General features: G+C 42.5%; 1 protein-coding gene across 1 annotated transcript; it reads right to left on the reverse strand.

The window, feature by feature from the left end:
• Positions 1 to 5,058: 5,058 nt before the first annotated feature.
• KLF6 (Kruppel like factor 6) lies at positions 5,059 to 14,199 on the reverse strand. The gene is made up of 4 exons (XM_041487632.1): positions 13,698 to 14,199; positions 10,251 to 10,824; positions 8,382 to 8,505; positions 5,059 to 7,956 (listed from the first exon to the last, which is right to left on the reverse strand). Exons 1-4 carry the CDS (start codon positions 13,797 to 13,799, stop codon positions 7,905 to 7,907), a joined length of 852 nt encoding a protein of 283 aa, XP_041343566.1. The 5' UTR covers positions 13,800 to 14,199; the 3' UTR covers positions 5,059 to 7,904.
• Positions 14,200 to 14,550: the final 351 nt, after the last annotated feature.

Genomic DNA, 14,550 nt, shown 5'->3' on the forward strand with positions numbered 1-14,550 from the left:
CTTTTCTATCTATGGGATAAAACATTAATTCTGAACATTTCTTTTCAATTTAAGAAGAAATATCAGTAGATCCAAATTATTTGTAGAAAAGTCATTGGTAGAACATACCAAAGTTATTGCCAGAAGGAAGTGGTTAGAAATAGAAAAAAAAAATGAAATAAGAAATAACCCAATTATGTGAGACAGGCCCACCTAAAAATGCCCACTAAAATGCATTGAAACCTCATGTTCTGCATGGGGAGTTCCTGTCCTGGTGAGAATGAACCCAGAATTAATCCATCTGTGACAGACAGGAGGACTGAATGGAATTATAATATGGATATTATAATATCACCAGGGTTGTGTGTCTGACCAGAAAAAGGAAAAATGCTGAGATCATCAGAACAGGTTGTAAAACTACTTTCTCTCTCTTTGGATGTGGGTAATTCCAAATGTGTTGTGGCCTAATTAGGCAGAACCTGGATGGAAGAGCCTCTGTCCCTGTAGGTTCACAACAGCAAGATCTCAGCCTCCTCTGCATGTCTGACTGCTGCTGCTAATACTTCTACTGCTGATGAATAATTAATTACAGTGAGGATCTACTAAAATCCAGTTGCCCTCAATGTCCTTTTCATACTTAGCAAAAGCAAATAAGTAAACCCCAGAAGACTGAGAACTTGCCTAGCAGAGCTTGGAAATGAGCATTAGTCATATTGGTGCATGCTCAAAGATAAATCTTATAAATGAAAAAACATACTACTGCATGTGTAAGGTGAAGTACATAAAACTCATAAAAATACAGCTTTGCATGCACAACTACATTTTTGATATATTCAGTATCAAATCTAAAAGGCAGTACATTACAAGAAAAATATATTACTGTATCCAGTGTAGATCTGCAACCTTCCTGAATTATTACTGAGTGCTCTGATACAGAATTCACCAATACACTGCCTTCCCCAGCCCCATTAGATAATTTCCCTTTGTCCAGAATGACCACACACTCTACTTCTGAAATGCACAGAGGCAATAAAAAGAATATGGAGGTTTAGCAAGTGAGGCACTGAGGGACTAATATTCAGCAACGCTAATTCCAGCTAAATTTATATTGTATTGAAAGAAAGTGCTGTTAAAGAACAGCTTGGCATACATCAAGACATGTGGTTACCAGATTATTTTCTATCTCCGCTCAAAAACATTTAGAGAATTTCTCATTAAAATTATTTAAAGTGAAACAAGTCAAATAAATCTACTTAAGCTGTTGTTGCATTGCCTCATTCGTGCTGAAAAAATGTTGCTTGTTTTTTACATTCTATTTTAACTGTGCATATGAGGCTCTACTTGCCCATTAAGAAAATACATCACCTCCCAATTGCTTTCTATACCTCCTTAAATGTTAAACATAAACATATATACCATCTGTTTCCTATCATGAACCAATCCAAAATGGCTGTACTAGACACCTCCACATAATAGATCATCTTAAAACACCTTAGTGGTTTTGCTTTATGGAGTTATTTTCCTGTGACAAATTATAAACCTATACTTCAAGAACACGACCAATCTGTATCCTCGATTGCAAATTCTGGATAGTTTCTCTCCATTTTGACAAAATGTGCTGGCTTGTATCTGATGCAGCAATTTGTTTAAAAGCCATAAGGCTACCTTTGTTGCTGTGATACCCTGCAAATACAGATAATTTCTCCAGTTAATAATTTCTCAGCTAATGCTTCATGAAGCATTCTGATTGAAACCACTGCAGTTCAAAATAGTCACCGCTATAACTTACAAAATCATTACGTAGCTGTTGTGTAAGTGAAACTGCAAAACAAATTACAGGGTTTGTCATCAGTCTGCAATCAAAAATAAATTTCAGGAGGAAAAAAAAAATCACACTTCTATTTAAAAAAAATCATCTTTGCAATGCTTGTAGTTGTGAACTCCAGCTATCAAATGTTCAACAGGAAATGGACAAAATATAGTCATAAATGTCATTGAATGAAAATTTGGTTCTGAATGGATTTCAAATGTACTTTCTCCTCAGGTTCAGCTCTATGAAAAAATGACTGTCTGGAGCAAGTTGAATTCAGTGAGGAATTTCTCCTTGACTTAAATGAGCTTTTGACCAATGCCTCGCAATATTAATGCATGAACCTGCAAACCCTTATTTCCCAGGGTAGCTCCAATGAATCCTAGACTGATTAAACCTCTGCAGACCTGTGTGCAAAAGCAATACTCTGTCTGCTCATTCTCCCTTAAATGTAAGAGCTCAAATGGTTATGAGACAGTATTGCTACAGGTTTGATCAAAAATAAATGCCATATATCCAAGGACCATGAATAAGGGATGAAACAGCAAGTGTAGAGGTAAAAGAGCTAAGGGGAAAAAATATAAAGATACCATTGCCTTGGACTGTATAATCTCAGCAGAGCTTCTTGCCATGTCAGAGGCTTTATTTCAGAAGTACCTGTTAATGCCTCCTGGCTACACAATCCCAGTAGATGAGGCAGACTTTTGTGGAAGTATGAGCTGCTTGGTAACCTCTTGTCACCAGAAATAAAGAACTGGACTACTGGTATTGTTGCTGAGTTTATAAACCAGTGCTACCAGAGGGAACAAATCTGCAAAACTTGAGGAAGAAATAGTCCAGATATTTCCTATCCAAACCAGTTTTACTCCAAGGAATTTCGTCAGAAATGGAGGAATAAGGAGGAAATACCAGGCCTTTCATTCTTTAAAAAGTGAGGGGAAACCTGTGTCCTTCCACACAATCTCGTGCAGTTAGAGCTCCCTTATTGTCACAGTCTACCTGAACTCCACTCTCCAGACAAGGCTGAGGAGACCTCCAATGGAGGGACCATGAAGTTTTCTTCTTATCAAACACTGTCTCTCCCTGCTGTGCAAATATGTAAGGTCATGTGCTCTTTTGGTCCTGCATAAAGAGCACTCAGCTACTTTTTGAAACAATTGCCATAGTGTTCTTCCATCTCCTTGTTTCTAGTTTTGCTGCTGCTATTTGTGCGATTTACAGAGGTTGTTTTTATTCCTCAGAGCTTTCAGAGCAATTAAAGAAAATAAATAACAAATGCCCAAGTAGTTGAGAAGAATAGGAGAGGTAAAAGTTGGACACAAAGGCAGAGATACCATGAACAACTCCTAAAGAGGAAATAATCAAATACAGCCTGTTTTCAACTTGCCTTAACAGGCCAAACAATTCCAGATTCAATGCCCTACTTGCACTGACCACTTGTATGCCTGGATTTTTTCACACCCAAGAGCATTAAAAACCCCCCAAAACAAACATCCAAATGGGCTGTTTTGGGATTTTAACTGTTTCATCTTGATGGTTGCACAAACATGCCATATCTAACCTCTGTGCTAACATGTTGGCTCACAGGCTCTGTCCTCCTCTTCACCTTTCTAACCTCAGCTGAAGTTGTTGGAACTTGCAGAGGCTACTAATCCATGTCCATACCTCAGCAACCTGACTTCTTCACCCTCAAATTCATGTCTCTTCCCCTCTGCTCTGCATTTCAAAATCCAGAATTAAGCAAACCTGAAGATGTGCATGTTGAAATGCACTATTGCTTTCTGCTTTGTAGTTTCCTTGTTGCCCAATAGCTGTCAGTAGTCTCTTTTTTTTTTCTGCACACACTGCTGTTTTTTCAGTACAATCTCTCTGAGAACTAAAAAAAAAAAAAAAAGGGATCACAATAACATCCTCAATAAAGGAGTTTTCAGGCTTTTTTTTTTTTTTTAAGGTAGAGTATGACACAGCCCAAGATGACACACACCAAATAAACAGGAAAAAATTTGCCAATCCTTGTTCTATATTACACACCCATTGAACATTTTGGGTGGAGAATCTCCAAGGAGGTCAAGCTCAGTTCTTTAAAGATATTTCCATTTCTTCATGAGGAGGCAAAACACCTCAATCCCCAAACCTAAGTAGCCTTTTCTATTGCTATTGAAACTTTAACTAAGTTTCCCAGAAAACATCTGTGTTACATTGTATGAGATATACCAGTGGTAAAATACAATGTACTCCTCCCATTGCAGACCATTAATTTGCCTAAACTGCCATTTCTGCCATACCTAATGCAGGCATTATATCCATTTACCAGCCCACTGCAGGGCTAACTGGGGAAGGTGCCAAGGGTCCCTTTTCCCCATTTCTTCTGCCTTAATCTCTATTTATTGTCTCAGCTCTTTTGCATCATTTTAGACCATTTCTAAATCATCTAAATCCATTATGTTAACACAAACCGAATTCATATGCTCAAAGACAGTTTCTCAGCATACAGCTTTGCCATTTTGCCACTGTTTTTACTGGATGTTTGCAGGACTTTTAACATCAGCGTGAGTGAAGCGGCAGCCACAAGGAAAAACATCAAGCAAGTTCTGCATGGGTCTCGAGCCAGGGTGCATGCCAGGCATGCTTTGAAGAGCCATTGCTCTGAAGGAATGTGGTTCAGAGAGGTTTCTGTTTGCCAGGTTGAAGGTCACCACCAGCATGTGGGTCAGGTCAGCCCCAGAGCAGCCCCAGATGTGTCTGCAGCAGGTGTGTCTCACGCAGTCCCTTCCAAACTGCTTCCCACCGCTGCACCTCAAGCTTTTGGGCTCGCTTCCCCATGGACCAGGCAGCTCCAAGGTCCGCACCCAGCAGCAGCTGTCAAGGGCAGGTGCCTCCAGCCCAGCCACCACCCTTGTGGCTTTGTCCTTCCCTCTGAATGCCCACTGAACCTCCTTTCCCACACGCCAATCTCGTCCCATGAGCATTCACCTCTCCAGAACAAACGATTTGAAATGAAGGTGCAGTCTTGCAGTAACAATCACATTAACTATTTATTCCGCTGAGGCAAACGATGAGTCAAGAGCAGCCTTTCAGATATGGAAGAACTCCTAGTTTCTACTGCCAAAACTATTTTTCCAACAGGGTTTGTCTTCCACAAAGTGACCTGACCCAAAGGTGTTTGCACCCATGGTCAGGTGTGACTCAAGACAAAGCAGCAACATAGTACTTGACATTGTTTGGTGCGTAGGGCTTGGAGAGAAGAAAGACTGAAACAGACACGTGATGCTGATAAGAATTTCTTTTTATGTTATTCCAATAAAAAATACATTCATACAGAAATATAACAATCTTGCAAAAAACAATTTCAAATAAAATCTTGTAAAACAAAATTTTTACAAAAATCTTACAAAGAGATTCTTTAGATAACAGGGTGCTTCAAAAACAAAAAAAGAAATTTCACTAATAGAAACCTTTTCTTCTTAAATTTCAAGCAAAAATGTTTTATTTTTTTTATTTTTCAGCTTGATTGAGGCTCAGTTATCACCTGAACAAAATGTACTTGCTTATTAAGAAAATTACAGGCATTTGACATATGGCACACAGCCCCACCCCATCCACACAAGTCTGATGGTATTTCACAATTGAGACAAGCCAGTGCAAGTTTGGTTTGTTTGGTTTTTTTTTGGGTTTTTTCGTTTTTGTTTTTGTTTTTTTTATTATTTGGGGTTGGTTGTTTGGTTTTGATTTTTTTTTAATTTCTTGTTTATAAGAATTACGGCTAAGCCAAGGACAATGCAAACAAGGAGTTAAAAATACAACAAAACCCAATTGTAAATAGAAATTCATTTTCTGGATAATTTTTTTCTGTTTGGGGGAAGAAAAAGAAAAGTGCATTTTCAGGCAATTTAAACCAAAAATGAAATGAGAATGATTTAAGCCTGTGTGTTCCATAGAACCAGATCACTTGCATATACTTTTTTTAAACCACTTATCTACATACATTTCCAGGAAGATATACCAAAATATTAGCAGAGTAAGCAAGACTGATAATTAATAGTAAAAGAAACAGGTCACATGTTTCATTGCATCAACTGTAGTGAGCTGGTTTAAAAAAAAACAAAACAAAACAAAACTGGTTTTGGACAGACTATTCCTACTCTAGGAAAAAACAGTCTTTATTTTAGCTGAACTATGTAAAATTAGAGCTTAACCACCACAACGACTAGCTCACTCACAGGTCCTCCAGTAAGCTGGAAGGCCAAAACCCGAGTGTACTTCTTCTGCACACAGCTAATATTCTTTTAGCATGCCAAAATTCGGTTCATATCATTCTTAAATGGCCACAGATACGCTATTCCAGACAACCTAATAACTACAAAACACAGTCAGCAGTCTGAGAAGGACTGAATGCCAACAAAGCCTTTAGCATACCATTAAGCTAAAGGTAAAGCCTCTAAAAATGCTAGATTTTCATCAACTGTATCTTTCATTTCTTTGTCTCCTTAATGACCATATTGCAGGGAGGAAGGGGGAAGAGGGAATATTTTGATGGGCTGTGGCATTTTCTAGCTATGTGTTCTAATTCATTTCCTTTTAAAAAAAATATTTATATATTATCTATATATATACACACATACACAGACTGTACACACAAATATACATACACAATTATTTTTCTGCCCACTTTTAAAAAAAAAGTAATATAGTTTCTTTCTGTATGACCAACAGATAGCTAGATATATAGATGTGAAACTTGTGCCTTTTAAGCAAATACATCTTTTAATACTTCTGTATCTTTAATATGTATGAAAACTTGACATATTAAGTACAGTTGGGGTGTGTATATACACAGTTGTTGTGCAAGGTCAATATAAAAAAAGTCTCAAGGTGGCAGAACTGGTCAGGTATTCAATTGGCATATGCATTATACTGTAACACAGTCAAATTGTCTAAGTTAAACAAATACTGTACTGACATGAATGACTTTTCTCTATATTTGTCTTTGTGAAGGAGGACCCTGGAAGTAACCTTTTTTTCCCCTCATATTATACATTTGATACAGTACAATGCCAGGTGAAAAGAGAGCCTTAATAAAGCATGCATCACCCATACCCCTGTATAAGACCCCCTGCAAGAGAAGGTCACTTGCATAAGGCACCATTATTAAGGTCAACAGTGCATTAACAGCTAGAAAACCAGAAGTTAGTCCTCAAGGCATAAATAAGAGAAAAATTAGCTGCATGAGAAAAATCAGTTTCTAACCAATAGTGGTTTTATCCACCCAACAAAAAAATTATTCATGTTCCATACATTATGTAACATTAGACCAATTGTATTTTAGCTGCTCTTAACTGGAATCAAAACTGCAGTCCTGATTAAAGAATGGAAAAGCATATAGTTCCCCAGAACCATGCAATAACCTTTGTATTATAATGAAAAGTTATAGTTGTGTTACATTTGTAAATACACAGCTTATACAATGGATTACAAATGAGCTCTGTAGCAAGTAAAACAAGCTACTTGACACATTGCACGTTTAATAGCTGCACCAGACACCTAAAGCTCCTCTCACACAGGAACAGGGAGGTTCCCCATTTCCATTCTGGCATCCTGACTCTTTTTATTCCCCCCTTTCCCCCTCTCAGGTTTTCCCTCTAAAAAGGTGCAGACACCCCTCCCCCCACCCCTTGGAAATGATTGGTGGTCGTCCCATCTCACGAGATATTCCTCACATACAAGACATTCAGACTATTTTTTTTCTCTTACAGTTATAAAACAACCACAAGAAAAAAAATGTGCCTCAGCATACAGTCATCAAGAGATCCTCATCGCATACAGTCGCCCAATCATTAACATTCTCAGTGCACATGCTCACGGCAAAGGCTTAGGAGCCACTCAGAAGGTTAGATACCAGTGTATGAGTCCAGGAAACCCCAAACATCACGCACCGCGGTTGCTATGCCGTTCTTACATGACTTATTAGCCCTCAAAAGACCTTCAAGGAAGTGAGGTCCTGGAGGCAACTGGGTAGGGTGCAAAATGGCATGCTTTGGCTGGAACACGCATCCCTCCGCTCAAGGCTCTTCAACCTTGACGCCTCTTAGCCCGCAGGATTCACCTCTTGACCCATTCAGAGGTGTCTCTTCATGTGAAGGGCCAGGTGGTCAGACCTGGAAAAACACCTGCAAGGCAAGAGCGAGGCTGCGCGTTAGCCCGCAGCCGCCGGAACGCGACACGCGACGCGCACGCGGGGCTGAGGCACCTCCCCCTGCTCTGCTGCTCCAAAACACAGCTGGTGGAGGAGGGACTTGGCATTCCCGGGATACACGGGAGTACTAAAGGTGTCTGTGGGCACCCAGGAGCTCTGCAGATGGGTGGTAACACTGCGGACTTCTCAACGTTCACCTGCAAGATCAGGCTACAAACCACCTCCCAAAGATGAGTAAAATGGAAGGGTTTTTCTAGCCTAAATATGCAATAGTTCCTTAAAACTACCAGACACGGTTGTGTTCCCAAATAATTCCTACACAAGCAAAAAGCAGCCCAGACTGGCTTTCCAACAAGCATTAAAAATAACTATTTAAAAGGGTGCATTTCAACCACATACCTGTCACAGTGACTACATTTAAAAGGCTTGGCACCAGTGTGCTTTCTGAAGTGTCTGGTTAATTCATCACTTCTTGCAAAACGCCACTCACACCCTTCCCATGAACATCTGTAAGGCTTTTCCCCTACAAAGAAAGCAGATTACATGTTAGTCATGACTTCATTCAAAGACAGGTGCTATCAATTTCTGTGTAAACCTCCTTCACTCCTCCAAAGACACACAATTTTATTTAACCTATCTGAATGCTTCAGAACACGCAAGCAAAGAAGGGTCACAGAATTCATCCACATGATTCCTACTTGTCTTGCTGCAACAGCACATCAAATAATCTCATTCTCGCAAAAAATAATAATAATAAAAAAAGTGATTAAACAGGCTCCCAGTAAACAAAGGAATCCAGCCCTCTACCATTCCTGTTCATCCGTAATGGAAGGCTTACTCCCAAACAGGTACCATTCACCTCACAAAGGTGATTAAAGACAGCACAGCTAGGCTCCAAAATGCAATTAGGCTACTGTATTGCATCAAAGTCCTCTGTCACTCACCCATCTGCATAACATGCAACCTCCTTTCTGCTGAGCCACTTATTCTTGGAAGAGCCTGCATACCACTTTGAACATTGCTATTTCAGCATTCAAGAAATACCACTTCCATTCACAGGAACGTTCTCAACCAGACAGCACCAGAGCACCAGTTCTGCAATACTTCTGAGCCTGGCAGCTATTTATGTCTGCTCAACAACCACGGTTTCAGGGGAAATTGTTTTTTTTTCTTTTGAAATAATCCTGTTTTATCTGACTTCTGCATGACAATGGGAGCATCCGAGCTTCCTCAGACTTCCCATAAAAGCCACAAAATGTTGAGCTCATGAGTCAAAATAGAATCTTCTCCCTAACTTCCTTTCCCACATCTTAGGGGGAAAAAATTAAAAAGCCAGCCATCCATATAGGTGTTTGGATTGGTACATCAAGAACACCACGCCAGTTCCTCCCATTAAGCGCAGACTACCGAGCCAAGGCACAGCTCTACATATCTAACTGTTGCCATAAAGAGATGTCAAATAATAATGCTCAAACAAGCACATCAGCACGCTACTTCAACCATAAAATATTTATAAAAGCCCTGAAGTGTCTGTCTTCCTCACTTTCTTTCCCAATAACACAGAGGGCTGTTATTTTTAGTTCAGGTTTCATAAAAATAAAATGCTGTTGCTCAGTAATTTGGGATCAAATTATACAGTAGATCCATTTAAGTCCAGTACATTTAAGTCCAACTGGGCAGATGTGTCAGAAGGACAACAACACACTCTGGCTTTCCAAGATTTTTTGCTGATAACAATGGCACGCATAAGTGTTAAATGAGTTACAAATATAGCTATACTTAATATAATCAAGGCTTTGGTATGTCTGATAAAATAGACCCAATGTGGACTGAAGCATAAAACCAAATTCTTACAATATTTAGCGATCTGACTGATTTTTAGATATACATTCCTTTTTTTTTTTTTTAGCAAAAAAAAGTCCTTGCTCACTTTTGCTTTAAAAATAATCATCAACAAAGGCCTGACACCTATTTTGGCTGGACCTTTGCTCCTGAAGACCACGTGCTGCTGCAGCTTCCCAGCTGCTGCCTGCTTAGACGAGTGGCTCCAATTTGCTGTGACAGCAGCCTAATGCACCAGCAAGTGCCCTGGCTCATGAAGAGAACGAGGAAGTGATGTCGTCCATGCTGGTAAGCCTCTGCTACTCTTACATCATCTCTCCAAAATTGGGCTACCACCCAGTGATTGAGTAATGCTGTGACACCACCACCACCACGGGGTATTCCCTACAGCAGTTGCCAGGTCTTAATAAGCATAGGGTTACTAACCTGTATGAGTGCGCTGATGTGCTTTCAGATGTGAACTTTTGGTGTAAACTTTCCTGCAACCGTTAAAATGACACCTGTGAACACGCCTCCTGCCATCGGGCGAGGTGTCACCGTTGGAGGGTGTACCTTTTTCTGCAGTCTTTCCAGTGGTACCGGTACGGATTTTCCCTGGTGAATGCAATTCACCCGGCGTACAATTCCATATCTGGGAAGAAGGCTCCTTGCTCAGCTCAGGAGACGAAGGGGGAGTGGAAGTGACAGATGAACTCAAGTTTCCTGAACTGGCTAAAACATCACTTATAGGGTCAGAGGTAAACTTTGTTGTGGGTGAGAGCTCCTCAGAGCTGTCTGAAGATTCGCTGCTCACGTCAGAATTCAAACTGTTGGTCTCTAAGTTCTGACTAGCAAGATTGTCCTCTTTTGGGACACATGTGTTCTTCAGTTCAGATTCCTCCTTTTTCTCACGTGCCAGAATAATTTTGGTCCAGAGATCCTCTTGGCTATCAAATTTGATTTCAGATGCAGAAACATAACAGGGTTCACTCTGAAGATACCGTTCCAGCTCCAAACATGTCTAGGTGAAACAGAAGGAAAAAAATAAGAGAAAAGTTACAGGCCTGCTTAAAAATAAACCAAATTATTTTACACTTCAAAAGGCATGCAGGAATGTAGTATGTTCGATTTGAGGTTTCTAGGTTCAAAACAAATTAAAGGCTCCTCAAGCCGTAACTAGGTGACTGTTATGATGAAAAGAAATCAGTTTTCGAGACCTGGGCAAGAGTTCAAACACACAGCTGAAGGTGCAAGTCAGCTTCGGTTTCCAAAATAGCATTCTAATGACTCAGTCAAATTATCATCACTCTCATCATAAAATCTGTGTTTTCAGCATGCTGATGTTGAAAAGGACTGTAGAGAACCACAACATTAAACTACACTTTGCTCTTGCACCTTAACAAATTTCAAGTTGTTTCGTATCTCTCTCACACAAACACAAGGCTGAAAAGACCCAACTGAATACAATGTGCTCTGACACCCAGCTAAAAGCCAAACCCTGTGTCAGAAAACAAAGCCACATTTCAGCATGGCTGTGGAGCTGCTGGCCTGTCTTCTGGGGACATCAATGGAGCAGCAGACATCCTCCCATTTCCTGTGCATGAGAACACAGCACACTCGACTTTCAAAGAATGTCATTTCCAAGCGCACTGGCATGCACACCACATAACTCAAACTGCTCCCATGCGTGTTCAGAGGAACACGGAGAACTTCAACAACAGAGGAGAGGGAAGGAAAAAAGTTCCAGAATAGAAATGTCCTGTTCTATAGGATGCGAAATGGGAAATTACTCTGAGGTCCTGCTGGGAGTCCCACAATGAACAAGAACTTTATCTACTGGCCAAGAGTGCAACTGTGTGAGTCATCTCTTTCTTTCACGCAATGCCAAAGGAGACTTCCTTTTAAAACCATGACCATCTGCCAAGAAAGTACTCTGCAAATGTACATGTAACAGTACATGGACAACTTCCCCCCAACCACATTCCCCTGACTCCATGACAGAAAACAAAACAAAAAACAAAACCATCCTAAATGGGTGAAACTGTGGGTTTCAATTTCATTTCACCCTGCTGACTTTCTAGCCATCTTTCAGAGAACAGAAAAAAAAAAAGGAAAAAAAGGAACGTGAAGTGTTATGGCAACAAGCTGATGTTTCGGGATTATTCTTTCCACTATAGGAAATGATCCATATGGAAGCTTTACAAAGAAAATGGACACAGCAAGTTTCCAAACCAAACACTACTTATTTTAGCAAGATCATCTTTTCCAAGCCCGGTAGCAAAACCCGGTCCCAAATGCCACACATTCCCCTCAGAGCCCCTTTCCATCTGCCCATGAGCAGAGCCGCCATGGGAGCAGCCTCCTTTCTCCCCCAGCACTGCTCCAGTAAACTGGGTCACATGCTCTGGTCAGGCTCCGAGTGTAGGCAAAAATTGGACAGAAAAATCAGAACCACAAACAACCCCCAAAACCAAACCCACTGTTGCACACGGTATTTATGTATTTGTCTATAATTAGGGAACTGGGTTGCAATGCTTTAAAAAAAAAAAAAAAAAGAAGAAGAAGGGTTTTTACAGGGACAGCACAATAGTGCTTTGATTTTCCGTGAAAACAAGCAAAAAAAGCATTTATTAAGATCTTGTTAAACTTTCATATTCCCGGCTAATTTAAATTCCTCATTAGATAGATTAGTAATGGGGAGCAGAGTGAAGCTCTCCGAGTTTAAATGCCTCTGAAGGCTACTGGGAACGAGGGCTGGCTCTTCGCCAAGAGCCCGAATGCCTGAAGGAAACTACTTAGCTCCATTTCAATCACGTACTATGGAGCTGCCGCTCTGAAAGGGGAGCGGGGGGAGGGAGAGGGGGAAAAAAAAAAAAAAGTCATTGCATACAATTAGTAGGCATGTGAAGGTTGTAACACTTTGCATTTCAACCTTCTGGGAAAGGCTCCTTGGTCCTTCTGCAAAGCCAGCAGGTACGGGATCCGGTGACCGGGCTGAGCAGCCCCCGCCGGCAGCGAGCGGAGCGCCGGCCCCGCTGCCCCGAGCCCCGGGGGCTGTCAGACCCGGCCATCCCGCTGCTCGCATCACAGTAAAGACAGGAAAGGGGGGGAAAAAATGGGCAAAAAAATATGTCCATTAAAGGGAAGAAGCCTCCGTTCTTCTCCCTTCCCGGCCACGGCAATTAGCACAAGGGGATCGCTGTCATATGACTGACAACTCACGGGCTCGACAAAGCTCCCTGCGCTGGAACAGCCACGCTCTGTACATGTACATACACATGCACACACACAGACAGTGTGTACCGACACTCCTGCAGGGCTTTTTCCCCGTCTTCGCCAGGAACAAAAACAATAACAGTATACATTTGTAGGGGGGAAAAATGAAACAAGACAAAAAAACACCAGCAGAAAAAAAAAAAAAAAAACACCATAAACCACAGCACAGGGCGCAAAGCAGCCCTTGGCCAAGGCAGGGAGCTCGGATGACAAGACCCAGCTGTGGAGTCTGGACCTGGTACAAGCGCAAAACTTTTGCCAGGACTCGGTGTGGAGCGAGCGGCGGCTCGGCGCGGCTGCGGAGCGGAGCGGCCGCGGGCGCTGACAGCCCCCGGCAGCGCCGGCGGTAAACAAGGAGAGACGGGATGCGCAGCTCCTTCCATCCGCCTCGGGACTGTTCCCCCCAGACAGCCGTCTGCTCAAAGCCGAAACACCTGCTCCAAAACATCTCTACACATTTGTGCTGAATTCTCCCCAAACTCCTCGCTGACACTTGGGCTTGATTTTTTTTTTTTTTTTGCCTTTTTTTTTCTTTTTCTTTCTTAAATCCGTTTATCCTTTAATACGGCTTAAAAAAAAATCCCCGACAACAACAACAACATTGACATCCTCGTTTACCTGTTGCCAATATTCCTCCAGGGACGGCAAGGCTGAGAAGTAACCCGTGTCGTGCACAATCTGGAGTTCCTGGAAGATGCTGCACATTGGGAGAACATCCATGTCTCAAGTTGCAACAACAAAGTCAGTGCTGGTTACCAAAAATACAGATGCCTCCTTTATGTGCAGGGGTTGCGGGGTGTGTGCGGGGGGGTGTCAACCTCCGCTCTCAGTTTCCAAGCCCCCCCCCCCTTCCTCCAGAGATGAAAAAAAGAAAAAAAAAAAATAAAATTGTACGGATAGAGATATATATTAATTCCTTGAGGAGCTCGGGGAGGAAAAAAGACCCAAAGTTTCATGCAAAGTTTAATCGCACAGCAGGGCAGGACGTCTCCCGGGGCGGGCGCGCGGCTGTCCCCCCTCCCGCGGCCGGCGGACCTGGCGCAGGAGCGGCCCCAATATTTGCAAACACGGCGCGGACTCTGCGAGCGGAGCCCCCCGCAAAACTTCCCTATTCAAAGCTCTGCCCGGCCGCGCCGCCGCCCCGCCCCCGCGCCCGCCCCCGCCCCGCGTGATCCCGGCGCGCCGCCCGCCGCCGCCGCCCAATCCCCGCCGCGCGCCCCGCGACCCGCGTGCCGATGACGTCAGAGCCGCCCAATCGCCGCGCGGCAGACATCGCGGCTCCTCCTGGCGTGACCGAGCCCGGCCGTGACGGCTCCCGCCATTGGCCCGATTCGAAATTCGCCCCCTCCTGATTGGCCGGCCCGGCGGCAGGCTATTTTTAGCAGGGTATATAAAGCGGGGAAGCAGAGGCTGAGGTTTTTTTTTTTCCGGAGGGGCGGTGGGGGCGGGGGGAGCGGCCGCGCGGGGGAGG

The sequence above is a fragment of the Pyrgilauda ruficollis genome, unplaced genomic scaffold (assembly GCF_017590135.1).
Source record: "Pyrgilauda ruficollis isolate IOZ18807 unplaced genomic scaffold, ASM1759013v1 scaffold12, whole genome shotgun sequence".
In the NCBI taxonomy this organism is placed as follows: Eukaryota; Metazoa; Chordata; class Aves; order Passeriformes; family Passeridae; genus Pyrgilauda; species Pyrgilauda ruficollis.

What these genes read in the sequence shown, in the direction of transcription:
- KLF6 (XM_041487632.1), bottom strand. Translation starts at nt 13,799, where the DNA reads ATGGATGTTCTCCCAATGTGCAGCATCTTCCAGGAACTCCAGATTGTG. An exon ending in TGGAGGAATATTGGCAACAG is followed by an intron (nt 10,825 to 13,697) that starts GTAAACGAGGAT and finishes TGTTTCACCTAG; the next exon opens with ACATGTTTGGAGCTGGAACG. An exon ending in ACATCAGCGCACTCATACAG is followed by an intron (nt 8,506 to 10,250) that starts GTTAGTAACCCT and finishes CTTTCTTTGTAG; the next exon opens with GGGAAAAGCCTTACAGATGT.